The sequence below is a fragment of the Rattus norvegicus genome, chromosome 14, assembly GCF_021556685.1.
Source record: "Rattus norvegicus strain SHRSP/BbbUtx chromosome 14, alternate assembly SHRSP_T2T, whole genome shotgun sequence".
Lineage (NCBI taxonomy): Eukaryota > Metazoa > Chordata > Mammalia > Rodentia > Muridae > Rattus > Rattus norvegicus.
The window spans coordinates 5498224-5525999 of record NC_141547.1 but is presented as its reverse complement, the minus strand read 5'-3'; the positions used below and the strand labels follow the sequence as shown (position 1 = coordinate 5525999).

At 41.8% G+C, this 27776-nt stretch overlaps 1 protein-coding gene and 1 long non-coding RNA gene across 22 annotated transcripts in view; one reads left to right on the top strand and one right to left on the bottom strand.

The window, feature by feature from the left end:
• The window catches only part of LOC108352697 (uncharacterized), a 29508-nt gene extending 5859 nt beyond the window's left edge, over positions 1 to 23649 (bottom strand). Inside the window, exon 1 of the long non-coding RNA XR_015636845.1 lies at positions 23152 to 23649. This is a non-coding gene — a long non-coding RNA (uncharacterized LOC108352697). The remainder of the gene's footprint in view (positions 1 to 23151) is intronic.
• The window catches only part of Dmp1 (dentin matrix acidic phosphoprotein 1), a 33981-nt gene continuing 14089 nt past the window's right edge, over positions 7885 to 27776 (top strand). For 7 of the 21 annotated variants that reach the window (XM_087582350.1, XM_087582336.1, XM_087582333.1 and 4 more), the window contains exons 1-3: positions 7885 to 8046; positions 18965 to 19156; positions 20749 to 20923. Coding sequence is in view for 2 of the 21 variants with exons in the window: in XM_087582333.1 (XP_087438459.1) it covers positions 20896 to 20923 (28 nt within the window). In the remaining 19 variants the exon portion in view is untranslated. Of the gene's footprint in view, positions 8047 to 8995; positions 9088 to 15429; positions 15544 to 18964; positions 19157 to 20748; positions 20924 to 27776 lie in introns of all 21 variants that reach the window. The other 14 variants (XM_087582352.1, XM_087582341.1, XM_087582335.1 and 11 more) reach the window with 5 other exon arrangements.

The window sequence follows — 27776 nt, the reverse complement described above, 5'->3', positions numbered from 1 at the left end:
TCTGGTTTGATGTGGAGGTCCTTGATTCACTTGGACTTAAGCTTTGTACAGGGTGATAAGCATGGATCGATCTGCATTCTTCTACATGTTGACCTCCAGTTGAACCAGCACCATTTGCTGAAAATGCTATCTTTTTTCCATTGGATGGTTTTGGCTCCTGTGTCAAAAATCAAGTGACCATATGTGTGTGGGTTCATTTCTGGGTCTTCAATTCTATTCCATTGGTCTATCTGTCTGTCTCTGTACCAATACCATGCAGTTTTTATCACTATTGCTCTGTAATACTGCTTGAGTTCAGGGATAGTGATTCCCCCTGAAGTCCTTTCATTGTTGAGGATAGCTTTAGCTATCCTGGGTTTTTTGTTATTCCAGATGAATTTGCAAATTGTTCTGTCTAACTCTTTGAAGAATTGGATTGGTATTTTGATGGGGATTGCATTGAATCTGTAGATTGCTTTTGGTAAAATGGCCATTTTTACTATATTAATCCTGCCAATCCATGAGCATGGGAGATCTTTCCATCTTCTGAGGTCTTCTTCAATTTCCTTCTTCAGTGTCTTGAAGTTCTTATTGTACAGATCTTTTACTTGCTTTGTTAAAGTCACTCCGAGGTACTTTATATTATTTGGGTCTATTATGAAGGGTGTCATTTCCCTAATTTCTTTCTCGGCTTGTTTCTCTTTTGTATAGAGGAAGGCAACTGATTTATTTGAGTTAATTTTATACCCAGCCACTTTGCTGAAGTTGTTTATCAGCTTTAGTAGTTCTCTGGTGGAACTTTTGGGATCACTTAAATATACTATCATGTCGTCTGCAAATAGTGATATTTTGACTTCTTCTTTTCCGATCTGTATCCCCTTGACATCCTTTTGTTGTCTGATTGCTCTGGCTAGAACTTCAAGAACTATATTGAATAAGTAGGGAGAGAGTGGGCAGCCTTGTCTAGTCCCTGATTTTAGTGGGATTGCTTCAAGTTTCTCTCCATTTAGTTTAATGTTAGCAACTGGTTTGCTGTATATGGCTTTTACCATGTTCAGGTATGGGCCTTGAATTCCTATTCTTTCCAGGACTTTTATCATGAAGGGGTGTTGAATTTTGTCAAATGCTTTCTCAGCATCTAATGAAATGATCATGTGGTTTTGTTCTTTCAGTTTGTTTATATAATGGATCACGTTGATGGTTTTCCGTATATTAAACCATCCCTGCATGCCTGGGATGAAGCCTACTTGATCATGGTGGATGATTGTTTTGATGTGCTCTTGGATTCGGTTTGCCAGAATTTTATTGAGTATTTTTGCGTCGATATTCATAAGGGAAATTGGTCTGAAGTTCTCTTTCTTTGTTGTGTCTTTGTGTGGTTTAGGTATAAGAGTAATTGTGGCTTCGTAGAAGGTATTCGGTAGTGATCCATCTGTTTCAATTTTGTGGAATAGTTTGGATAATATTGGTATGAGGTCTTCTATGAAGGTTTGATAGAATTCTGCACTAAACCCGTCTGGACCTGGGCTCTTTTTGGTTGGGAGACCTTTAATGACTGCTTCTATTTCCTTAGGAGTTATGGGGTTGTTTAACTGGTTTATCTGTTCCTGATTTAACTTCGGTACCTGGTATCTGTCTAGGAAATTGTCCATTTCCTGAAGATTTTCAAGTTTTGTTGAATATAGGTTTTTGTAGTAAGATCTGATGATTTTTTGAATTTCCTCTGAATCTGTTGTTATGTCTCCCTTTTCATTTCTGATTTTGTTAATTTGGACGCACTCTCTGTGTCCTTTCGTTAGTCTGGCTAAGGGTTTATCTATCTTGTTGATTTTCTCAAAGAACCAACTTTTGGTTCTGTTGATTCTTTCTATGGTCCTTTTTGTTTCTACTTGGTTGATTTCAGCTCTGAGTTTGATTATTTCCTGCCTTCTACTCCTCCTGGGTGTATTTGCTTCTTTTTGTTCTAGAGCTTTTAGGTGTGCTGTCAAGCTGCTGACATATGCTCTTTCCTGTTTCTTTCTGCAGGCACTCAGCGCTATGAGTTTTCCTCTTAGCACAGCTTTCATTGTGTCCCATAAGTTTGAGTATGTTGTATCTTCATTTTCATTAAATTCTAAGAAGTTTTTAATTTCTTTCTTTATTTCTTCCTTGACCAGGTTATCATTGAGTAGAGCATTGTTCAATTTCCACGTATATGTGGGCATTCTTCCCTTATTGTTATTGAAGACCAGTTTTAGGCCGTGGTGGTCCGATAGCACGCATGGGATTATTTCTATCTTTCTGTACCTGTTGAGGCCCGTTTTTTGACCAATTATATGGTCAATTTTGGAGAAAGTACCATGAGGAGCTGAGAAGAAGGTATATCCTTTTGCTTTAGGATAGAATGTTCTATAAATATCCGTTAGGTCCATTTGGCTCATGACTTCTCTTAGTCTGTCTACATCTCTGTTTAATTTCTGTTTCCATGATCTGTCCATTGATGAGAGTGGGGTGTTGAAATCTCCCACTATTATTGTGTGAGGTCCAATGTGTGTTTTGAGCTTTAGTAAGGTTTCTTTTACATATGTAGGTGCCCTTGTATTTGGGGCATAGATATTTAGGATTGAGAGTTCATCTTGGTGGATTTTTCCTTTGATGAATATGAAGTGTCCTTCCTTATCTTTTTTGATGACTTTTAGTTGAAAATTGATTTTATTTGATATTAGAATGGCTACTCCAGCTTGCTTCTTCTGACCATTTGCTTGGAAAGTTGTTTTCCAGCCTTTCACTCTGAGGTAGTGTCTGTCTTTGTCTCTGAGGTGTGTTTCCTGTAGGCAGCAGAATGCAGGGTCCTCGTTGCGTATCCAGTTTGTTAATCTATTTCTTTTTATTGGGGAGTTGAGGCCATTGATGTTGAGAGATATTAAGGAATAGTGGTTATTGCTTCCCGTTATATTCATATTTGGATGTGAGGTTATGTTTGTGTGCTTTCATTCTCTTTGTTTTGTTGCCAAGACGATTAGTTTCTTGCTTCTTCTAGGGTATAGCTTGCCTCCTTATGTTGGGCTTTACCATTTATTATCCTTTGTAGTGCTGGATTTGTAGAAAGATATTGTGTAAATTTGGTTTTGTCATGGAATATCTTAGTTTCTCCATCTATGTTAATTGAGAGTTTTGCAGGATACAGTAACCTGGGCTGGCATTTGTGTTCTCTTAGGGTCTGTATGACATCAGTCCAGGATCTTCTGGCCTTCATAGTTTCTGGCGAGAAGTCTGGTGTGATTCTGATAGGTCTGCCTTTATATGTTACTTGACCTTTTTCCCTTACTGCTTTTAATATTCTTTCTTTATTTTGTGCATTTGGTGTTTTGACTATTATGTGACGGGAGGTGTTTCTTTTCTGGTCCAATCTATTTGGAGTTCTGTAGGCATCTTGTATGCCTATGGGTATCTCTTTTTTTAGGTTAGGGAAGTTTTCTTCTATGATTTTGTTGAAGATATTTACTGGTCCTTTGAGCTGGGAGTCTTCACTCTCTTCTATACCTATTATCCTTAGGTTTGATCTTCTCATTGAGTCCTGGATTTCCTGTATGTTTTGGACCAGTAGCTTTTTCCGCTTTACATTATCTTTGACAGTTGAGTCAATGATTTCTATGGAATCTTCTGCTCCTGAGATTCTCTCTTCCATCTCTTGAATTCTGTTGGTGAGGCTTGTATCTACAGCTCCTTGTCTCTTCTTTTGGTTTTCTATATCCAGGGTTGTTTCCATGTGTTCTTTCTTGATTGCTTCTATTTCCATTTTTAATTCCTTCAACTGTTTGATTGTGTTTTCCTGGAATTCTTTCAGGGATTTTTGCGATTCCTCTCTGTAGGCTTCTACTTGTTTATTAATGTTTTCCTGTGTTTCCCTAAGTGTGTTCATGTCTTTCTTGAAGTCCTCCAGCATCATGATCAAATATGATTTTGAAACTAGATCTTGCTTTTCTGGTGTGTTTGGATATTCCATGTTTGTTTTGGTGGGAGAATTGGGCTCCGATGATGGCATGTAGTCTTGGTTTCTGTTGCTTGGGTTCCTGCGCTTGCCTCTCGCCATCAGATTATCTCTAGTGTTACTTTGTTCTGCTATTTCTGACAGTGGCTAGACTGTCCTATAAGCCTGTGTGCCTGCTGTAGACCTGTTTTCCTCTCTTTCAGTCAGTTATGGGGACAGAGTGTTCTGCTTTCGGGCGTGTAGTTTTTCCTCTCTACAGGTCTTCAGCTGTTCCTGTGGGCCTGTGTCTTGAGTTCACCAGGCAGCTTTCTTGCAGCAGACAAGTTGGTCTTACCTGTGGTCCCGAGGCTCATGTTTGCTCGCGGGGTGCTGCCCAAGGGCTCTCTGCGGCGGCAGCAACCAGGAAGACCTGTGCTGCCCCTTCCGGGAGCTTCAGTGCACCAGGGTTCCAGATGGCCTTTGGTGTTTTCCTCTGGCGTCCGAGATGTATGTACAGAGAGCAGTCTCTTCTGGTTTCCCAGGCTTGTCTGCCTCTCTGAAGGTTCAGCTCTCCCTCCCACGGGATTTGGGTGCAGAGAACTGTTTATCCGGTCTGTTTCCTTCAGGTTCCGGCGGTGTCTCAGGCAGGGGTCCTGCCGCTCCTGGGCCCTCCCCCACGGGAGCCCAGAGGCCTTATACAGTTTCCTCTTGGGCCAGGGATGTGGGCAGGGGTGGGCAGTGTTGGTGGTCTCTTCTGCTCTGCAGCCTCAGGAGTGCCCACCTGATCAGGCGGTGAGGTCTCTTTCCCACAGGGTCTGGGAGCAGAGAGCTGCTGCGGGCCCGGGATCCGCGGGCGTGGGACCTCCGGCAAACACAGGACGTGCCCGGTCCTAGATGAACTCTGCCTCTGTGTGTCCCGACCTCACCAGGCAGCTCTCTTGCAGCAGACAAGTTGGTCTTACCTGTGGTCCCGAGGCTCAAGTTTGCTCTCAGGGTGCTGCCCAAGGGCTCTCTGCGGCGGCAGCAACCAGGAAGACCTGTGCCGCCCCTTCCGGGAGCTTCAGTGCACCAGGGTTCCAGATGGCCTTTGGTGTTTTCCTCTGGCGTCCGAGATGTATGTACAGAGAGCAGTCTCTTCTGGTTTCCCAGGCTTGTCTGCCTCTCTGAAGGTTCAGCTCTCCCTCCCACGGGATTTGGGTGCAGAGAACTGTTTATCCGGTCTGTTTCCCTCAGTTTCCGGAGGTGTCTCAGGCAGGGGTCCTGCCACTCCTGGGCCCTCCCCCACAGGACCATGGTCACTGTTTTAATTCTGTGAAGAGACACCATGACCACAGCAACTTTTATAAAGGAAAGCATTTATTTAGGGCTCGTTTACAGGTTCAGATGTTTATCATGGTGGGGAGCATGGCAGCATGCAGGTAGGCATGGTCCTGGAGAAGTAGCTGAAAGTTCTACATCTGGATCTATAGACAGAGGAAAAGAAACTACTGTGTTGGGGTTGGTCTGGTGCTGCTCTGTATTCAATACTGGCCCCTGAGATCTGGTTGCCCCTGAACCTCATATATACCACGTGATGCTATGCAAACCTTGCTCCCCACGTTAATTGGTCAAAGAAAGGCTAACATCTGAGATTGGGCAGTAGAGAGAGGAAGATGAAAGATTTGAGGATCAAATCAAATGAGGGGGTCTCAGGAGAGACCAAAGAAGGAGGAGGAAAGGAGGTGACAAAGAGGAGGAAGCTGCCATGAGAGGAGATGGATCATAAACACATGGCCAGGAGAAAGAGCAAGTAACAGGGACATATGGTTGGGATGTAAGTTACAATAGCTCAAAAGCTGCCCAATCTAGGCTTACAGCTTGTAAATAAAATACCAGGACTGTGTGTGTTTTATATGGGTTAGTTGAATATATAATTCCTTTTCTAAACTGGCACCCAACATGGGACAATTAGAATCCAAGCTTACAGACTGAGAAGGCCCTTGTGAAAGGAGGGGGTGGGTAGTCAGGCTAGCTGGACAAGATGCCTGGTCTCTTAGAAAAGAATGAAAGCAGACCAAAGGCTCAGGCTAAGCTTTGGTGAAGACCTGAAGTCCCATGCAGAAGCATGTGGCCAGCAGAAGGCTGAAACCTGGACTTGAGCTGAGGGGCTGAAGCTGGCCCAATGAGCCCACAGACACACAGCAGTTTGTAAAGGAACATTTTTTCCTAACTTCATAAAACTAAAAGGACCCAAACTTCTGAACTGGTAAGGTGTTAAGTTTAAAATTGATAAATTGATGTCCTTAAGGAATGAGTTAGAGATTAAATGGAAAAATATTTTCCAGGTTAAAAATGGAAAGCAGGAAAGCAGAAGGCACTTGGATTTTGTAGAGTTTCATTTTAGTTGTCATGGAGCTAGTTACAATATGTTCACTAATGATCACAGTTTTATGTCCCCTCCCTAAGAATGTTCAAAATAAAATGGACTTACATAAGGAGAGAACTGAGAGGTGGGATGCTAAATTACACAATACAAATAGAGAAAGAAAAAAGGCCCTTCCCAATAGAAAAAGGGACGTTGATGCCAGACGGAACTCAGAGTTCTCTGGCTGTGAGATATTTGTCAGCTCTTTCTGCCAAGGGCTCACTGATACAATGTTGCAACACCTAAATTCCAAGGACTAACGGTCAAGGCTTTGCTGCTATAACACAACTGGCCCCTGAAACAGAATTTTCTTGTTTCTTTGATTTTTGTTTGAATGTTCTCGTTTTTACCTAATAATGGGAAATAGAATATTTTTACTGTTTGGCCTTGCTAAAACATGGGAGGGATTTGAAGATTTTAAGTAAATTCAGAATGTCACTACAGTTCAGATTTGTTACAGTGATTTGGAATTGAGGTGACATATTTAAGCAGGGTAGTAGAGGTGCACACTTTAAAGGATTAATCCCAGCATACAAGTGACAGAGATGGCAGATATCTGTAAATTCTGGACTAGCATGACCTTTAAATGTAGTCAGGGCGGACCATGCTGATAAGATAAAGCCACTTGCAAACGCCAAAAATGACATTTTTTCCATAAAGAAAAGGGTTTTGCTTAATAATAAACAATAATGTCCTTAATGATCTAAAAGGTAAATACTTACCAATCTTAAATTTATAGAAAGAAAAGGGGAAAATAGATATATTTGTTCACGTAAGGTATATCTATAATTTCAATTTGAGATAATGCTTTTTCTATTGCCAAAAGGCATTTTGCCCTAGGAAATGTATATTCTACTAGTCAATGTAAGGACCCAGAGTTAGGGTTGAGGCAGGGTTATTTTGCTTTTATCCAACAGGAAAAGAGAAATTATTGGAAATATGATTTGACCAGGGAAGACGCCCCCTGAAGATCTGGGCTATAGACAGGGGAGACTGGCAGGATCAACAAGACAAGTAATGTGTATGCTGATCCCTCTGGGGGAACAGCTCTGCATGTATATATATGTATATATGTATATATAGTATAATATATGCATATACAATATATGTAAATATAATGTCAATAATTTTATTGACAAAATCTTCAAAATTTATCATGCTATTCTCTCAAATGGCATAGATAAAATTTTATATTGAAGTTTGGTTAGAGTCCAAACTAGTTTAAGAAAGATGTCTTTCACCTGCTTGAAGAAAGAACAAAAATCTTCATTAACTGAGCTGTGCACCTTGAATAACCCATACATCGTTTGTACACAACTTTATATTACTTGTGAGAACTTACATGCTCACTTAAAATGACGACCAAGGCAACAGCCCTAACAAGATCTGCCCTTGGGAATGCTGGGATGCCTGTTCCTGCCTCAGACTGCCTTGACGGTGTTTTCTTGGGAGACTTGCTTCCAGAACGGCTTCAGGGAAGGCTGATGACCCCAGATGACCTCAGTGTGTCCAGCCTTGCGGATGGATCCAGCCAGGACGTCAATTAAGCCCTGTACTTTCCTTTCCCACAGAAACTGGACAGCAATGATACGGCTAGCTCTCCCAGGATGTGGCCAACATCCTGATTTTCTCAGAGTCCCCAAAAGGTGCTGACATCCCTAAACAGAAGAAAGCCATTTTAAGAGAACATGTTACCCCATCCCGAAGAGGTCAGGTATGTGACTTTTAGTTATTCTATTGGGTGATGGATTCTTGTTATAAAGAGGTTGGTTGCAAGTTTTTAAATGGTCCTGATCAGGGAAGAAACGAGGGATAGGAAGTTAGACTCAGGATTGTTCCTTTTCTGTTTTTCTGTCCTTTCTTATGTAGGAGGAGAAGGATTGAAAACAAAAGGGGGGATCAAGGAAAATATAAAACAATAGTAAATTATTAAATTTACTCTTAAATCCCAAGATCCACTGCTAGCCGAAAATCTTACATTGGTGTAAATCTTTGCATATTTATACAAAATTGAGGCAATATTTTGTCACATTGGTGTGATCTTTGAATATTAATACATATTAAAATTATATTTTGTTATATTGCTATAGACCTCTACATACTGCTGCAAATTTTGGGGTACCCATATAGGGATTGGACATATGCAACTTGTTTAGAGATGTAACGTAAAGTTCTAGTCCCCTTTAAGGCTGGTGTTATAAATGGTTTAGGATAACTAAGAAAAATTACAAGTTGATTAGACAGTCAAATTCATGATCATATTAGATACCAGACTAGTTTATTACAATTAAATACTTCTAGCTAAAAAACAAAGTTAAATAGATGGTCTTCCAAAACCTCACAGACCCATAGAATATGAATTTTAAAATAATCTTTTTTATTAATTTAAGGCTTTTTTTTGACATTGAAATGTGTCAGCTCCTGGCAGCACCCCATTTGACCTGGAAAAAGATAGTGAACACTGAAGGACCTCTACCTGGAGATAGATTCTGTAGGAGGTCGGCTGTGAGTGAGAGTCAGGGCAGAAAGCAGGTGGATGCAAGGGCAGAGAGGGAGGAATCCGACATGGGGCACCCTTTAGTTTTGTTTCACGAGAGACTGGACAGAGACGAAGCACATCTCGGTATGACTTGACCTACTATAACGACCTGTCTCTCTCGCAGGCTTTTTTCATGCACAAAATCATTTCCTCAAAAACTTGAATCGCCGATTGCATAATTTCCGAGGCTACAGTCTTCCTTGATTACATAGGCAGGTAAAAGAAAACTAAAAATTAGCATTGTGATAAAATCAGTTTTCTTTTAACTCACTGTCTTTTCCTTTCAGATGGTTGTCTCAAAGCCTTGTGGTTACAGGAATGTTAGACGGGATGTCTCTATTTAAGTTTGACTAAGTTAATAAATCAGAAGTTATTTCTTACTACCCATTGTGTCAAGCTTATCCTGTGTTGTTTTATTAACAGGAATATTTAATCTTCCGTGGAAACTCAATCTCTCAGCCCTGTGTTTAGTTCTTCCCCTTTCTCCTACGATTTTCTTTTATATTTGATATATGACCACCATCCATTCCTTTGAGTTTTAAAATATTTTGTGATCCCTTGGGCTGCACATAAGCATTGCTCACACAAGGGCAATTTTTTTTTCTACAATATCAGAAAAAGTCCTTGTCTGACAAGCCTGGTTAGGAAGCCAGGCATTTCATAAACACTGTTTCTGTGTCATACACCCTTGTTTCACTATGACCCATATCTTTATTACAATCCTGTCAAGGACAGAAGAACACGAGGATTCCTATAACTGCTGGCTCTGTCTTCAGGAGGCCACCAAGGGCTTTCATTAATCATGTAATCCAAATCTTGCCCTCTCAATACTAGTTCCGTGTTTCTGAGGCTGCGCATCCATATAAAGAGTGACACGAAAACCTAAGGACTCAGTTATGGTTTTTCAGCTCCTGAAAATTTCCCAAGTTTTTATTCTTTAATGTTTTTTTCCCCTCAAATATTGTGCCTCATGTTTATTAAAACTACCTAAGTAATAGGTTCTATGGAAGACTCAATTTCTTGGGTAGCTGACTCTCCCAGGGAACTACCTTTAACTTTATTCTTAACACCAGTTTTTAGAAGAATTTTTACATTATCCCAGCCCCAGCCATCCGCAAGGGGCCCTTTGCAGCAAGGAATTCAAATATTAACATGTCAGAAACGCAAGCAAAAGTAGCATAGCAAATTTCCACCAAGAACAGTAATGGGCTAGTTCAGGTTGTCTCATCACTGGAACCCTGTCATACAGCGCTTGTAAGATGCTTGGCATAGCCAGGCTCCTATTTTGGTAAGCTTGTCACCGAGAGAATGCCCTACTTTCACCTGCAGACAGAATGCTGCTGCTGCTGCTGCTGCTTCTCTCTCTCTGTCTCTCTGTCTTTCTCTCTGTCTCTGTCTCTGTCTCTGTCTGTCTCTGTCTCTCTGTCTCTGTCTCTCTGTCTCTCTCTTTCTCTCTCTTTAATTGGATTTTTAAAATTTGTATTTCCCGGTTTCCCATCCATAAACCCCCCCTATCCCATCCCCCCTCCTGCTTCTATGAGGGTGTTCCCCCCCCCGATTCCCCTCACCTCTTCCTGCCTCCCCGCGCTGACATTCCCCTATACTGGGGCACCGAGTCTTGACAGGACCAAGGGCTTCTCCTCCCATTGATGCCCAACAAGGCCATCCTCTGCTACATATGCAGCTGGAGCCATGGCTCTGTCCATGTGTACTCTTTGGGTAGTGGTTTAGTCCTTGGGAGCTCTGGTTGGTTGGTATTGTTGTTCTTATGGGGTTGCAAACCCTTTCAGCTCCTTCAATCCTTTCTCTAACTCCTCCAATGGAGAACCTGTTCTCAGTTCAATGGTTGGCTCCGAGCACCCACCTCTGTATTTGTCATGCTCTGGCAGAGCCTCTCAGAAGACAGCTATATCAGGCTCCTGTCAGCATGCAGTTCTTGGCTTCATCAATATTGTCAAGGTTTGATGGCTGTATATATATGGGCTGAATCCCCAGGTGGGATAGTCTCTGGATGGCCTTTCCTTCAATCTCTGCTCCAAACTTTGTCTTTATATTTCCTCCTATGAATATTTTTTGTTCCCCCTTCTAAGAAGGACTGAAGCATCTGCACTTTGGTTGCCTTTCTTCTTGAGCTTCATGTGTTCTGTGGATTGTATCTTGGGTATTCTGATCTTTTGGACCAATATCCACTTATCAGTGAGGGCATGCCATGTGTCTTCTTTGTGATTGGGTTACCTCACTCAGGATGACATTTTCTAGTTCCATCCCTGTGCCTATGAATTTCATGAAATCATTGTTTTTGATAGCTGAGTAGTACTCCATTGTATAAATGTACCACATTTCCTGTATCCATTCCTCTGTTGAGGGACATCTGAGTTTTTTCCAGCTTCTGGCTATTATAAATCAGGCTGCTATGAACATCGTGGAGCATGTGTCCTTGTTATATGTTGGAGCATCTTTTGGGTATATGCCCAGGAGAGGTATAGCTGGGTCCTCAGATAGTGCTATGTCCAGTTTTTTTGAGGAACCTCCAGACTGATTTCCAGAGTGGCTGTACCAGTTTGCAATCCCACCAACAATGGAGGAGTGTTTCCCTTTCTTCACATCCTTGCCAGCATCTGCTGTTGCCTGAGTTTTTGATCCTAGCCATCTGACTGGTGTGAGGTGGAATCTCAGGGTTGTTTTGATTTTCATTTCCCTGATGACTAAGGATGTTGAGCATTTCTTTAGGTGCTTCTCAGGCATTTGATATTCCTCAGCTGAGAATTCATTGTTTAGCTCTGAACCCCATTTTTAATAGGGTTATTTGATTCTCTGGAGTCTAACTTCTTAAGTTCTTTGCATATGTTGGATATTAGCCCTCTACCAGATATAGGATTGTTAAAGATCTTTTTCCAATCTGTTGGTTGACGTTTTGTCCTATTGACAGTGTCCTTTGCCTTACGGAAGCTTTGCAGTTTTATGAAGTTCCAATTCTTGATCTTAGAGCATAAACTATTGGTGTTCTGTTCAGGAAATTTTTCCCATGGCCCATATTTTCGAGGCTCTTCCCCATTTTTTCTTCTACTAGATTCAGTGTATCTGGTTTTATGTGGAGGTTCTTGATCCACTTGGACTTGAGCTTTGTACAGGGTGATAAGAATGGATTAATTTGCATTCTTCTACATGCTGACTGCCAGTTAAACCAGCATTATTTGTTGAAAATGCTATCTTTTTTCTACTGGATGGTTTTAGCTCCTTTGTCAAGTGACCATAGGTGTGTGGGTTCATTTCTGGGTCTTCAATTCTATTCCACTGATCTACCTGCCTGTCTCTGTACCAATACCATACAGTTTTTTAAAATTACTATTGTTCTGTAATACAGCTTGAGGTCTGTGATGGTGATTCCCCCAGAAGTTCTCTTATGGTTGAGGATATTTTTTGCTATCCTGGGTTTTTTGTTATTTGAAATGAATTTGCAAATTGCTCTTTCTAACTATATGAAGACTTGAGTTGGAATTTTGATGGGGATTGCATTGAATCTGTAGATTGCTTTTGGGAAGATGGCCATTTTCACAATACTAATCCTGCCAATCCATGGGCATGGGAGATCTTTCCATCTTCTGAGATCTTCTTCAATTTCTTTCTTCAGAGACTTGAAATTCTTTTCAAACAGATCTTTCACTTTGCTTGGTTAAAGTTACACCGAGGTGCTTTATATTATTTGTGACTATTGTGAAGGGTGTCATTTCCCTAATTTCTTTCTCGGTTTCTTTCTCTTTTGTGTAGAGGAAGGCTACTGATTTATTTGAGTTAATTTTATACCCAGCCACTTTGTTGAAGTTGCTTATCCATCCTAGTGGCTCTCTGGTGGAATTTTGGGGTCACTTAAGTACACTATCATATAGTCTGCAAATAGTGATATTTTGACTTCTTCCTTTCCAATTTGTATCCCTTTGATTTCCTCTTGTTGTCTGATTGCTCTGGCTAGGACTTCGAGTACTATATTGGATAGGTAAGGAGAGAGTGGGCAGGCTTGTCTAGTCCCTGATTTTACTGGGATTACATTAAGTTTCTTTCTATTTAGTTTGATGTTGGCTACTGGTTTGCTGTATATTGCTTTTACTATGTTTAGGTATGGGCCTTGAATTCCTGATCTTTTCAAAACTTTTAACATGAAGTGGTATTCAATTTTGTCAAATGCTTTCTCAGCATCTAATGAAATGATCATGTGGGTTTTTTTTTTTTTTGAGTTTGTTTATATAGTGGATTACGTTGACGAATTTCCATATATAGAACCATCCCTGAAGCCTACTTGATCATGATGGATGGTCATTTTGATGTGGTCTTGGATTCCATTTGTGAGAATTTTATTGAGTATTTTTGCATTGATATTTGTAAGGGAAATTGGTCTGAGGTTTTCTTTTTTTGTTGGGTCTTTGTGTGATTTAGGTATAAGCCTAATTGTGGCTTCAGCGAAGAAATTGGATCGTGTTCCTTCTGTTTCTATCTTGTGGAATAGTTTGAACAGTATTGGTATTAGGTCTTCTACGAAGGTCTGATAGAATTTGGCACTAAATTCATCTGGTCCTGGGGTTTTTGTTGTTGTTGAGAGACTTTTTAAAAAAGATTTATTCATTTATTATATATAAGTACACTGTAGCTGTCTTCAGATACACCAGAAGAGGGCATCGGATCTCTTTACAGATGGTTGTGAGCCACCATGTGGTTGCTGGGAACTGAACTCAGGACCTCTGGAAGAGCAGTCAGTACTCTTAACCACTGAGCCATCTCTCCAGCCCTGTTGAGAGACTTTTAATGACTGCTTTTATTTCTTTAGGAATCATGGGACTTTTTAGATGGTTTATCTGATCCTGATTTAAATTTGGTAACTAGAATCTGTCTAGAAAATTGTCCAGAAACCAGAAGGATCCTTTCTCATACCCCTCCTCAGTTGCTGTGTCCAGAGGGCTCCTGGCAGATTCATCTTAGGCCAGGAATGTGAGCAGAAGGGGTGCTTTCCTCTGTGCTCTCAGGATTGTCAGCCCTTCTGAGAGTCCTGCTTAATCCCCCCAGGGGATCTGTGTGCAGAGAGCTGTGGGACCAGGTCAGCTCTGGCTGCAGGTGGAAACTGGAAGCCAGAATGATCTTCAAAATGGAGAAAATTTGGATGCAGGCAAAGTTGATTGCCAAGCTCTGCCAAGACAGGATAAGAAGTCCTCAATAATTCCTGCTTCACACAAGGTCTGTCAGATATTCTGGGCCAGAAAGTTCAAGATAGATGTTCCACTGTTACAGCGAATTTTGGGGACTGTCCAGTCTGCCAGCTGCCTGTCAATTCTACAGTTTTGGAAGCTGCTTTCCTACACTGTACAAACTTGGGTGCCTATTCCTCCCCAAGTCTCTGATAGGGTTAAAGGTCAAATAGTAATAGTCTCACAGTGAGACAAAAGTTACAACGAATCTAGGAAAGTGTTTTAGGGTCCAAGGAGGTGTTTTAAGGTTGGTAAATGAAGGCCAGAGGGTGAAATGGTGTTTTATGAAGGTTGGAGGAAATTGCAAATGGTTGTTTTAAGGTTGGCAATTGCAAATTATGAAAGTTTAATGCTTAAGATGGCAATGGAAAAAAGTGGTATAAATACAGAACTCTGAACTCACCAAGATACAGTAGATAAAGAATATTGTCTCCAAAGTAGCCAAATACAAATTGACTAGCTATTGTGAATGTAATTATTGCACTGTTGATTTCAGGATTATTCTTACTGGATATAGTTCATTACTTTAAGGGAAAGAGCCTATTTTATTTAGAAAAAAGGGGAGAATGTTGGGGTTGGTACAATACTGCTATGTACTCAAGGCTAAATACTGGCCCCCAAGATCTGGTCGCTTCCAATGAGCAGATCCTTACATATACCAAGTGATGCTGTGTAAGCCTTGCCTTCCAAATTATTGGTCAATAAGAGGCTGAAGTCTGAAATTGGAAAGTAGAGAGAGAAAGATGGGAGACTTGAGGATCAAATTGAATGAGAGTATCTCAGGAGAGACCAGAGGAGGTGGTGAGGAGGAGGTGATGAAGAACAGAGGAGGCCGCCATGAGAGGAGATGGACCATGAAGCACATGGCCGGGGGAAACAGGAAGTAAACAAGGGACATATGACAGGGACGTAGGTTATAATAGCTCAAATCCTGCCTAAACGAGGCTTGCAGATTTTAAATAAAATACCAGGATTGTGTATCTTTTATATGGGGTAGCTAGAATATATAATTCCTTTATATCACTGGGCTTGGAGTGTCACCCCCAGTGACATACTTCCTCCAACAAGGCCACACCTCCTAATCCTTCTCAAGTAGTGCTATTTCCTGATGACTAAATATTAGTGTATTAGTGGATGAGGGGAGGGCATTCTTATCCAAACCACCACAATCAGACACACATCTAGCCAGGTCTCAGAAAGCTTTCTCCCTAAAGAGTATTTGTATGAGGTTAGATGCCTAGGACCTAGAATTATACTAGAACTCATGAAGGAAGACTATAACCTTAATTTTCTTATATACGCATATCTTCATTTTGAATTTCAGGGCAAAAATGGAAGAGGCACAATTAAAAAACATCTCAAGATTCAGTCCTTTGAATAACAGAAGACTATCATTAGGGAAAACCTTGCTTTACTTTCCAGAGTACAGATTAATAAGGTATTTCACCATACTGTTCATGAGGGCAATGCTCTTCAGGTTTTATTTCTCTTTTTTTTTTTTTTTTTTGGAGCTGGGGACCGAACCCAGGGCCTTGCACTTCCTAGGCAAGCGCTCTACCACTGAGCTAAATCCCCAACCCCTTCAGGTTTTATTTCTAATAACATGTATCTGTGTGTATCTCTGTTAGGGTATTCACATTTCATGCAGGTGTCCATAGAGACCAGAAGAGGGTGTCAGATCTCTTGGAACTGGAGTGAAGCTATTTGTAAGCTACCTGATGTGGATGCTGGAAATTGAACTTGGGACCTTTATTAGAGCAGTGCATATTCTTAATTGCTGAGTCATCTCTCCAGACCCTGAGAGTAGTGTTTCCTAAATCCCATGTTGCTAATCGACTAGTCATTTATTATAATTACATCAATTTAATGAGTTACAGAAATGCTTAAGGTGAAAGAGTAAGGGGAAATCATAACACAATGTGTTGTGAAACTATATACACATACATATTGTCTTAGTTAGGGTTTTACTGCTCTGAACAGTTACCATGACCGATGCAAGTCTTATGAAGGACAACATTTAATTGGAGCTGACTTACAGGTTCAGAGGTTCAGTCCACTATCATCAAGGCAGGAATATAACAGCATCCAGGCAGGCCTGGTGCAGGAGGAGCTGAGACTTCTACATCTGCACCTGAAGGCTCCTAGCAGAATACTGGCTTCCAGGAAGCTAGGATGAGGGTCGTAAAGCCCCACAGTGACACACTTACTCCAACAGGGCCACACTCTCTAATACTGCTACCCCTTGGGCTGAGCATATACAAACCATCACACACACACACACACACACACACACACACACACACACACACACACAAACACTCATCAAAGTGCAAATATGCTAGAGATGTGTGCAAAGTCTTTATAACAATTGGTTGCAGCTAGGAAAAGTAGAGAACCATTGGTTTAGGAAGGCGTTATTGCCCTGGTAGTTTGATGCTGATTTTTACTATTCACTTTTCTCCTGACAAACCTCCAACTTTCTTGCCCAGTTTTGAAGATGGAAATTTAAAAGAGAGCACAAGGATGCTGGGGATGTAGCTGAGTAGGTGGAAGCATTCATGAAGCTACCATTTGGTCCCTAGCACCTCAAACAACCCCAAACCAGATAGAGTCCCACACTTATCATCTCAGCACTCTGGAGACAGAACTGGAAGTTCCAGGTTCTCAACAACACAGTGAACACAGTGTGGATAGCATAGTGTCCTCAAGACTCTGAGGAGGGAAGGGGGCAGGAGGGGAAGGAGAGAGTGAAAGCTAGAGGGAGAGAGATGGGGCAGAAGAAAAGGAGAGAGAGAAGGGGGAGGGATTGAGGAGGGAGGGATAGGAAAGGGAGAAAAGGAGAGAGAGAAGGGGGAGGGATTGAGGAGGGAGGGATAGGAAAGGGAGAAAAGGAGAGAGGGGGAGGAGGGAGAGAGAGGGAGAGCGAAGGAGGGAGGGAGGGTGGAGGAGAAAGAGATTGAGAGAGTGTATAGGAATGGGGAAAGAGGGAGAAAAATGGGAGCAGAGAGAGAGAGAGAGGGAGAGAGGTGGGAAGTCAGGGAGAAAGGTGGAGGGAGGGGGAGTCATAGACAGAGATAGAATCAGAGTCAGGCAGAGAGACAGAGAAACAGAGAGTCAGAGAAATGGACACATTCCCTGGATTTACTGATATCATGAAGAAAGGGCCAAAGTTAACATTGAGTCTCCTTTATATGCTCTGGAAATCGTTGGGAAATTAAGCTATCGTCTCAGTTGCATACACAGGCTGCTCCCTGTAAGACCAAAGAGAGAAGTCATAAAACAGTCTCTCATAGGTTGTCCTCCAACTAGACCTCTTAATTCCTTAAATACCCGATCAGAACACCAGTTAGGAAACAGCAAGGGTCTTCTGTTGTGGTAGTTGATACTTTTATTTCAAAGCCTCTTTCTCACACAGCAGGATAGCATTTAGAAAATCATACTCCATCGTATAAATACGTTTACAATTATTAACCAGACTGGAATTTCCCAGAAGTCAACTCGCCGTACGGCCTGTCATGGAAGTTTTGAAAAGCCAAGAGACCAAAATAACCAGGAACAATTTTTTCCTCTCCCTAAAAGGAGCAGGCACAGAATAGATTTGAACAGTCACGGAGGAAAGCACCATCGCAGACCGGTTGGTCTCCCAGGGATCTGTTCTCGGCTACTTGGGAGCAAATCCTCCAGGGAAGGAAATGAATCAGCTACACAATGTTCCCTCAGGCAGGGTTCTAAGCTTCTAATGCCAGAAGAGGGGAGGGAGGGAGAGGAGCAGGCAGTGTCCGAGCGCAGTCACACACCTGGCCCCTGGTTCGAAGTCTAAATGCTTTTCCTCCGAACGCTTTCCGTGAGGTTACACAGTCCTGGCTCCGCCAGAAAGTCTGGATTGACAGCCCGCCTCGTCATGGTTATGCTTCCCTCATTTCCAAGGCTAGTATTTTGGACTTGGCTGCTGGCTTTTCCCTGTCCTCACCTTAGATGGGTGGCCCTTCAAATTGCTGTAGACAGTGGAGAGAAAGCCCTTGACCTTAGTCGAACTGATTCCCTGTGGGAGTCCGCGACCACTCTGCTTTCCTATGCGCTGGCGGTCTGCTAGCAACCGGAAGGTCTGAGCTCCGAATTTTCGGTACTTTCCTCGTACCCACTAATACTGTCTCCACGTGGGAGAGTCAGTCTGACCTACCCGTGACAGACGTGCGGCAGTCTCAGACACTCACTCAGGTGTGGCACCAAGGCACACTGACTTTTGGTCCAAATTCTTGATTGTAGAAATTAGATTCTTTTGTTCCTAAGAGAAAACCCCCACCTTGAGTGACTTAACCCTCCCAGCCTTCTTATCTTGCTGTAGCAAATGGAATTATAAATTTCTCTTCCCACCCAGCCTGGAGAGAACTGTTTTTTTTTAAAAGACTTAATTAATTAATTATATGTGAATACTTTGTCATTCTCTTCAGACACACCAGAAGAGGGCACTTGATCCCATTGCAGATGGTTGTGAACCACCATGTGGTTGCTGGGAATTGAACTCAGGACCTCTGGAAGAGCAGTCAGTGCTCTTAACCACTGAGCCATCCCTTCAGCCTGAGAACTTCTTGTCTGACAGGATAGAGTTTATCATCCCAGTGAATGAAGCCAAGCGACTGGGGGTGGGGGGTGGGAGTGTCTCAGCAAAGGAAAATACTGAGAGATGGTCGAACTCAGAAGGAAGCAGAGGTTACGTATTTAAAGGAAGCAGTGTGTGAGAGGTTCTGAGTAAAGCAGGAGTGTGTGGCAAAGAGACCAGCCATCAAACTCAGGCTGTGAAGCCCTTTATTCCTACCGACTTTAATTGCAATTATTTCCCTGGTAATATTAAATTTTAGGGAAGTCAGCGTCTGTGACCAATAAAGCAGAAGTCATTCAAAGATGGGTGTTGTCATGAACCTTCACAGCCTCAGCGTGCTCCAGAGATATGGCACCTCCCAGGAAGTCTGCCATTGACTTACATGCCAAGGTTCCGGTCTGGTAAATGGAGGCACACCCTTACTTCCATGGTCTCCGATAGCTTCCTGGAGGTGCGCTTTGCTTAAACTCACGATCGATATTTATTTATTTATTTATTTATTTATTTATTTATTTATTTATTTATTTATTTATGGTAGTTTTTTGTTTTTTGTGTTTGTTTCTGATGCTCACTGTTCTACTAGTTTTTTTTTTAATTTTTTTTATTTGCATTTGAAATGTTATTCCCTTTCCTGGTTTCCCATCTATAAACCCCCATCCCATCCCCCATCCCCCTTCTTCTATAAGGGTGTTCCCCCATCCACCCACCCCTCCCCGCCTCCCCACCCTGACATTCCTCTACACTGGGGCATTGAGCCTTGGCAGGACCAAGGGCTTCTCCTCCCGTTGGTGCCCAACAAGGCCATCCTCTGCTACATATGCAGCTGAAGCCATGGGTCTGTCCATGTGTAATCTTTGGATGGTGGTTTAGTCCCTGGGAGCTCTGGTTGGTTGGTATTGTTGTCTTTGGGGTTGCAAACCCCTTCAGCACCTTTAATCCTTTCTCTAACTCTTCCAATGGGGATCTCATTCTCAGTTTAATGGTTGGCTGCTAGTATTTGTCACGCTCTAGCAGAGCCTCTCAGGAGACAGCTATATGAGGCTCCTGTCAGCAAGCACTTCATGGCACCAGCAATCTTATCTAGGTTTGGTGGCTCTATGTATATGGGCTGGATCCCAGGTGGGGCAGACTCTGAATGGCTGTTCCTTCAGTCTCTGCTCCAAACTTTGTCTCCATATTTCCTCCTAGGAATATTTTTGTTCTCCCTTCTAAGAAGGACTGAAGCATCTGCATTTTGGTCATCCTTCTTGAGCTTCAAGTGGTCTGTGGATTGTATCTTGGGTAATTTGAGTTTTTGGGGCTAATATGCACTTATCAGTGAGTGCATATCATGTGTGTTCTTTTGTGCCTGGGTTACCTCACTCAGGATGATATTTTCTAGTTCCATCCATTTGCCTAATAATTTCATTAAGTCGTTGTTTTTAATAGCTGAGTAGTAACTATAACCCCATCCCTACCACCGTCCCTAGGATGCTGGGTCACTCCCTCCTTTTCCTATTTTTGCTGATGACTATACCCCTACCCACACTGCTACCTTATCCAAGACCTTGTCTTTTGCCCGTATATTCCAATATTCCAGGCTCAGCTTCAGTTGTAGCTTCTCTACACCCCACCCCTGCCCTGCCCCATGCCTGCCCCCTGCGGACAGGGAGGCTGACTACAATCTTCATTGTTCTCTCTCCATCTGTTAGAGTCTCACCATAAATGATCAGGGCCTTGAGTCTAATCATTACCAGCTTTATACAGGATGGTAGAATTCAATTCTCCGGCAATAATTTTGTAGGTCTTTCCTTCTTTCTTTCTTTCTTTCTTTCTTTCTTTCTTTCTTTCTTTCTTTCTTTCTCTCTCTCTCTCTCTCTCTCTCTTCCTTCCTTTCTCTCTCTCTCTCTTTCTTTTCTTTCCTTTTCTTCTAAATTTGGGTGTTAGTTTTGACAGTTTTCTCTTTAGCTTTTTATCGTGCCTAAAGGATGGTTAAAATAATTGTTTGTTCATTTGTTTTTTATCTTTCAATAAAATGGAGTCTTTCCTTGTCATTATCTGCAGGTGGAGGGCAGAACACGGTTTTCAAAATTGTAAAAGGAGAATGTAGTCATTTTGTTCAGCCAAGGAATCTCGTCCCAGTCTCTTTCCATTTTGACTAGACCCACGACAAACAAAATAGGGGGAAAAAATCCTACATTTTGGAAGGGCATGAGTGATCCAATCCTGGTTTCATCAGGTAAGGGAACCGCACCTCAGCAGTATTCCAGGTTTGTGTGCAGACAGTTTTAAACATATGTTAAATTACTTTGCTTTTGATGCCATTGCTTCATATGATGTCAGAGGTGTTTTTGAAGGACACATGGCCCCCAGTATAAGTGGCTATGTCTTTGGCAGTATCATCACCATGTTTAAGCTTTTAGAGCTCTTGAAATAATGTTATAATCGGACAGGGATGTACATGAACAGGCTGTATGTCCCTCAGCTGCAAACCTAAAGTTCTTTAAAAATTGAAATTCTATGACATGGTGTTTCAAGGGAAAATTCCACATCACAAACTTTTGTTTTACACACAAAACTAAGATTACTTTTGGGATATGTATATAAGGTACAATAAAGTATAAGTGGTTAGCCGCCAATCTCATCCCCAAGATAGCTTATTAAATACAATGCATTGTTCAAACTAAGGGATGACAAATTGATGTCGTAAGTCATTAAGTTTGGGATGCTGAGAGATAACCGTGCTTCTGCTGATTTTTTTGCTAATTGTTGCTGGGATGGGAGTGAGGGTGGGGATTTTAGAGATATAGGTTCTGGAAGCAAAGGCTTTATAAATAGGAGTCCAGAGACCTATAATGTGTTTCTCCATTATGTAAAGACAACAGCCAATAATCTATAGCCTGGAAGAGGGCCCTCCTCAGACAACAGTGCTGTAGCGCCCAGATTTTCAGTGCTGAGCTTCCAGATCTGTGAGAAACCAATCTCTGTTGTATAAGCTACTCAGTCTATTATACTTTAATATAATAACCAAGGTTACTAGGATGGTTGGTCTGTCCAAAGCAATAAATACATGAAACACTTGGATCCGTTCTCCCCTTTCAATACCCAAAGTATCCCGAGGTCTGTGTGCTGTCATGGATGGCTACATCTTGTTATGATGAGCAGTTTATGTCTCTGCTTAACTTACCAATGAACAGACTACTTGGGTTTGTATTTCCACCATGGTGCCTGGAAACCAATCTGATCAATAAACATGGGCTACACGTGAGTGAAGGCAGACGGTAGTTTTATGAGTTGTGAGCACAGATTTGAAGTGGAGCATTTAAAAGGGATGGGGGTTGCTGAGGCGACCAGTAGGCCGTTTCCAATATGGTGAGCCCTTGGTTAGAAGCAGAATCCACTGAAGGGTGAATGGCCAGCTAACATCTTGTACTCCTCATGCCTTGGTTGTTCTATTCATAACTTAAAAAACAAAAATGTCACCTAATATGTTGTAAAGTAATAACACAATCTGCGACAAACCTATTTGTTAAAATTTGCAAGGAATGTGTGACCTTTTTACAAAGAGCCCATAGGAGTGGGTCTGTCTTAGAAATGGACACACACCTAGGGAAGGGAAAGAAGGTGGGAGAGGAGACTCAAATACGGAGACCACGAGCATTCAGGGAAAAGGAAATTAGAGTAGGTTACTGGGAACAGGATTAGGGACTATATAAAATGAGTATGTAATTAGGTTACAATTCAAACTTATGTATATAATTTTAGATTCTAAGGAAATGAACCTAGCAGATATACAGAGATTGCATTGCCAAGAAAAGGAAAAGAAGTATTTTTTTGGCCTTGAGAATGCTTGAGAACTTTGAAAAGATAATATAAATATGTGTGGTATGTGTCTGTTGTGTGTTGTATGTGTGTGTGTGTGTGTGTTGTATGTGTATGTGTGTGTGATGTATGTGGTGTGGTGTGTGTGTGTTGTGTGTTGTATGGTGTGTGTGTGATGTATGTGGGGTGGTGTGTGTTGTATGTGGGTGTGTATGTGGTGTGTGGTATATATGGTATGTGTGGTGTGTGTGGTATATATGGTGTGTGTGGTGTGTGTGTGTGTGTATGTGTGTGGTGTGGTGTGTGTGGTATGGTGTGTGTGTGTGGTGTATGTATGGTGTGTGTATGTGTGTGGTGTATATGGTGTACATGTGGTATATATATATTATATATAATATATATAATGTGTGTGTGCATGTGTGTGTGTATGTATTTAAGGAAGGCAGCTCTAATTTAATTCACACAGACTCTCACACACAGAGATCAAACTAAGGATGACTAAGGACACAGTGATATCCATAGAAGTTGTGCGTGTGAATAAAGTGTGTGCTGTCTATACATAATAATTACTGTTGACAGAGAAGAACTTGATAGTTATGCTTCCACTCATCCAGCTCAGTTACTCCACAGCAGCAAGCTACTCACCTGACGTAGCAGTGGGGTGAAGTAGAAACCCATCTTACCATCCCGTTTCTTACATTCGTCTGGCAAGCTGATGGTGCGGTTGATGAATATTTTTCATCGATATAAACTAGACTTATGGGAATATAGATATGTGCCTAATCTGTTTTCAAAATGACAAATTTTAATTAAAAGATAAATATAATTTGTTCTTAACAAAAGTTACATGGAAAAGGGTGAATAATTGAGATAGCACACCCCACAGAACTTGTGTGCAAACCAGCACCTGACACCCAATGGATTCTGAGGTGCTGCGATCAGCTTGTCCCTCTGTCTGTCTGCACTTCTCTGTTGTTGCCAGCATACACACTCAGGCTTAGATAGCTCTTCGCCTGGTTGATCTCACTCTTAAAACCCACTGATCAGCGTAGAGAGGGGCAGGAGCCTCAAACCAGAATGTGGAAAGCTCTAGTGATCTGGTCTCGGCCCCATTTAAAGTTGCTATGGAAACACGTGGCTGGAATGGAAGCAACATCATTCATTTGTATTCTAGCAGCAATTTTACCAAGATCAGAACATTCTGAGGTCTCCAGGTTGGAAAAGAATCAATTTTTTGTGCTGGATTGAAGCTCAACTTTTTCAAATAACCAGGTTATGGCATCGTAAATTCTAGAATAGACTCTAGGTGGCTGTAATTTTCAAATGTTTAAAAAGAAAAATTGGAAAAGTTTTTATATACTCCCAAGGGTCAAAACCACCACCACCACAACAGCAAAGATCAATTTAAGTACAGGACGGAGAAAAGGGAGGGTTTCAGACGCTGAGATTTACGCCCCCACGCTATTGTGGGAGTGTCTTGCTGGGTAGCTCAGCGGTCAAGGTCTACAGTTGAGCATGATTGTTGGTGGCTTTCTCCCTAATAGCTCTCTTGTCGCCTTCTGACTGAGGACACCAGCCAGTGCAGAAGGCCTTTCCAGCTCTGGTCCAGTTCGGTTTCTCAGCAACATAATATTTTCATTAACATAGACTACCCTTTACCTCTAACTTGGTTAAGTTCAGACAGGAATGGCAGGTGCTTCGGTCTTCTATGCATCTGCAAGTCTTTAGAGGAATTAGCTGGCTGCACATCTTTACCCTAAGGTGACCAGTAACTCTCCATTTTATTTTTGTAAGGGCATTATAGATTCAAAGGTTGGCTTGTGTGCCAGCTTTCGGAAGCCTATCGAAGTTGCCTATTGCAATAGTCGCCAGATTATGAATTTTCTTCAGTCTTGAGATCAAGAGTCTCAAAAACACATTGGTCAAAAGAAAGGGAACGATTCAAAATAACTAAATCTCTTTATCCTGCATTATATACAGAACAGTTTTGAGGTAACAATAATGTCATGGTCACTGGTATAATTAAGAATAGTCCAAATTACTTTTGTGTAAATATTCTTCATTTCCACCTTCTATGCTGTAAAGTAGGAAAAGTTTGTTTTAGTCAACTTATTTTACTCACTGAATTTTATTCCTCTAGGGGTGTATCTTGTACAACACCCTGTCTTTACATTTTCAGAGAGCTCTAAGCCTATAATAATAATTTTTAAAAGGCCTTGAATCTTTAACCTATTCTCCTGGCCAGTCAGAGTTTGTCAATTGTCTCTGTTTGCCCCACATCAGTTACACCGTTTGAACTTGCTCGAGGGCAGATACCCCAAGCAGATTCCTGGAGTAACCAGCTCTGTGCTTGTCTGTGCTTAATGATCTCCAGGGCACAAGGAAGACTTCCAAACAGTGGCCAGGTAAAGTTAAGTTTAGGATTTCCTAAAAAGGCTCAGATATAGTTTTCTCAGGAAAGGGATAGAATTAATCGCAATACAGAAAGTCTCCAAGATTGCAACACACAGAGACCAAAACCCGAACGTTAGAGAGAAAAGGACAGTGACTCCAGCAATCAGCTCCCCTTTGCTGGAACTGTGTCCGGCAGCTGTGCTGGCTTCATGACTCTCACTGTTTCCAGTGTATGGCTGCACCAGAGGGTGAAGGCCAAATAATACTGGTCTATGTAAAGGTCATAACAGTAAAATGATCACTAATGACGATCTTCTTTACTCATATATTATATAATATATACATATGTACACATATTACCTATATAAAAAATATATACATCTATACATATATTACTTGTGTGTGTGTCTTCTTACCCTATAGATCCTTTGGGTATGTATATATTATGGCTTCCAGTTTATTGTTTTTATGGGATTCCTGAGTGTGCAAATGAATGGGTATTGCATCTGTATCTGATTCTTGTGTTTTTCCCTTTTTAGGCCCTTTCCCCCCTATTTGCTTGTTTTGTCCTATTCCAATGCATTACTTTTAGTTTAATTTAATTTTCTTGTATGCACTAGAAGTATGTTTAATTTTTAATGAGAGACAGAAAGGGGGTGGATCTGGATGGGAGAGGGGGCGGGGAGGAACTGGGGGTAGTAGAGGGAGGATAATGGTAACAGGGTATGGAAAAATCTATTTTCAATAAAAGCATGAAGAAGAAGAAGAAGAAGAAGAAGAAGAAGAAGAAGAAGAAGAAGAAGAAGAAGAAGAAGAAGAAGAAGAAGAAGAGGAAAAAGGCGACGAGGAGGAGGAAGGGGGAGGAGGAGGAAGAGGAGGAGGAAGAAGAAAGAAGGAAAAAAGAAAGAAAGAAAGAAAGAAAGAAAGAAAGAAAGAAAGAAAGAAAGAAATTTCACGAAGCTTGCAGTGCAAGTCCAGTAATCTTTCGATCAGGGAGGCAGAGACAGGATACATTTTCCAAGTCCAAGCAAGCCTGTGAGATGATGTACAGAAAACAAAATTAACAAGGAAGAAAAAGATGTTGTTGTACAGCCCCTGTGGGGAAATAAAGGCAGGAGGGCCAGGAAGCCCAACGTCATCCTCTGCTTCTATTAAGTTGATATCTAGCCTTGGGTACAGGTGACCTCCTTGGGGAAACAAAAGAGCCTGGTCAGCAAACAGGGAAGGCTTTCAGCAGAAGTGGTACAGCAGACAACAATAGGCTATGGGTATTTCTGAATCCACAGCCCGGGCTTCCTGTAGAACCAGAAAGGCCACCCCCCACAGGGCCGGGTAGGTGACTTCTGCCTCTGTCTGCATTGATCCCTCAGTCAGCTGGAGGAAGTGGTTCCAGAGTTTTTCTTTGCCATTAAAATCCAGTGACTTTGTTAGCTCCCGTGGACTGGGGAGATAACTCTGTATCAACTGTGTAAGTGTGAGGACAATTTGTACCTGCCTAATCCGTGTACGAAGAAGCCAGACATAGAGGTTCATGCTTTCAAACTCTGTGCTACGGAAGTGGAAACCGGAGTAGGCCTGCTTCATGGCCCATGGTCTGTGAAAGGTGTGTGTAAGGTGTGTGTAAGGTGTGTGTGTGTGTGTGTGTGTGTGTGTGTGTGTGTGTGCGCGTGCATATGCATGTCCCAGCACTCATGGACAGGTCAGAGGACAACTTTGTGAAGTCACTTTCCCCTTTCTACCTTTGTGTGGGTTCCAGGACTGGGACTCAGGTTAACAGGCTTGTGTGACTGGGCCCTGAAGTGGAAATTGTGGCTTCTCTGGAAAGTCATTTGTGTCAGATAGTGTTTCACTAAGGCAGACACATGAAGGCATGTTTTGCTGAAGCTGACACAGGTGAGAGGATGCTTTGCTAAAGCAACCATGTGAAAGGGTGGGTAAGGAAGGATTGATTCTTCGCTAAGTGACAGGCATGTATTGGTTCACCTTACACTGTGTTACTGAGCTCTGTTTGTCATGACTCTATGGAGAGACTGGCACCAACGAGCTTCTGGTGGTGTTCTGGTGGCTTCTTGCTACTTTCACAGACTTAGGCTGATTGGTAATATGTCTACTGTCACTTATTAAAACTCTCGGGTTCCTATTATCTAATCATGTGTGTGTGTGTGTGTGCGTGTGTGTGTGTGTGTGTGTGTGTGTGCATGCGTATGTTTGTGCATATGTTTGTGTGCATGTGTATATGTGTGTGTGTATTCATGTATGTGCACATGGGTGTATGTGTATGCGTGTAAGCACGTGTGCATGTGTGTGCATGTGCGTGTGTGTGTTTGTGTGTGTACACATGTACATGCACAGATGTAGTCATTTGTGTGGAGGTCAGAGGTTGACTTAGGGTATTTTTCTTTATCAATTTCCATTTATTTATTTATTTATTTATTTATTTATTTATTAATGTCTATGTGTGAATAGACATGTGTATGGGTGTACAAATAGTTGATGTTGGGTGTCTTCTGTCTTACTTTACTTATTTTGCTTGTTTCTTTCTCTCTTTCTTTCACTCTTTTTCTCTTTCTTCCTTTCTTTCTTCCTTCCTTCCTTCCTTCCTTTCTCTTTCTTTCTTTCTTTCTTTCTTTCTTTCTTTCTTTCTTTCTTTCTTTCTTTCTTTCTTTCTTTCTTTCTTTCTTTCTTTCTTTCTTTCTTCCTTTCTGTGAGGTATGTTTTCCAGGATCTTGCTTGTTCAACTAGGCTGGCTGGCTAGCAAGCCCCTAGCACCTGCTTCCTTCTCTCCCTCCTCAGTGTTAGAATTACAAATGAGCACCGCCATGCTTGGCTTTAATTTGGATTCTAAGGATTTTACCCCCTAAGCCAACTCTCCACTG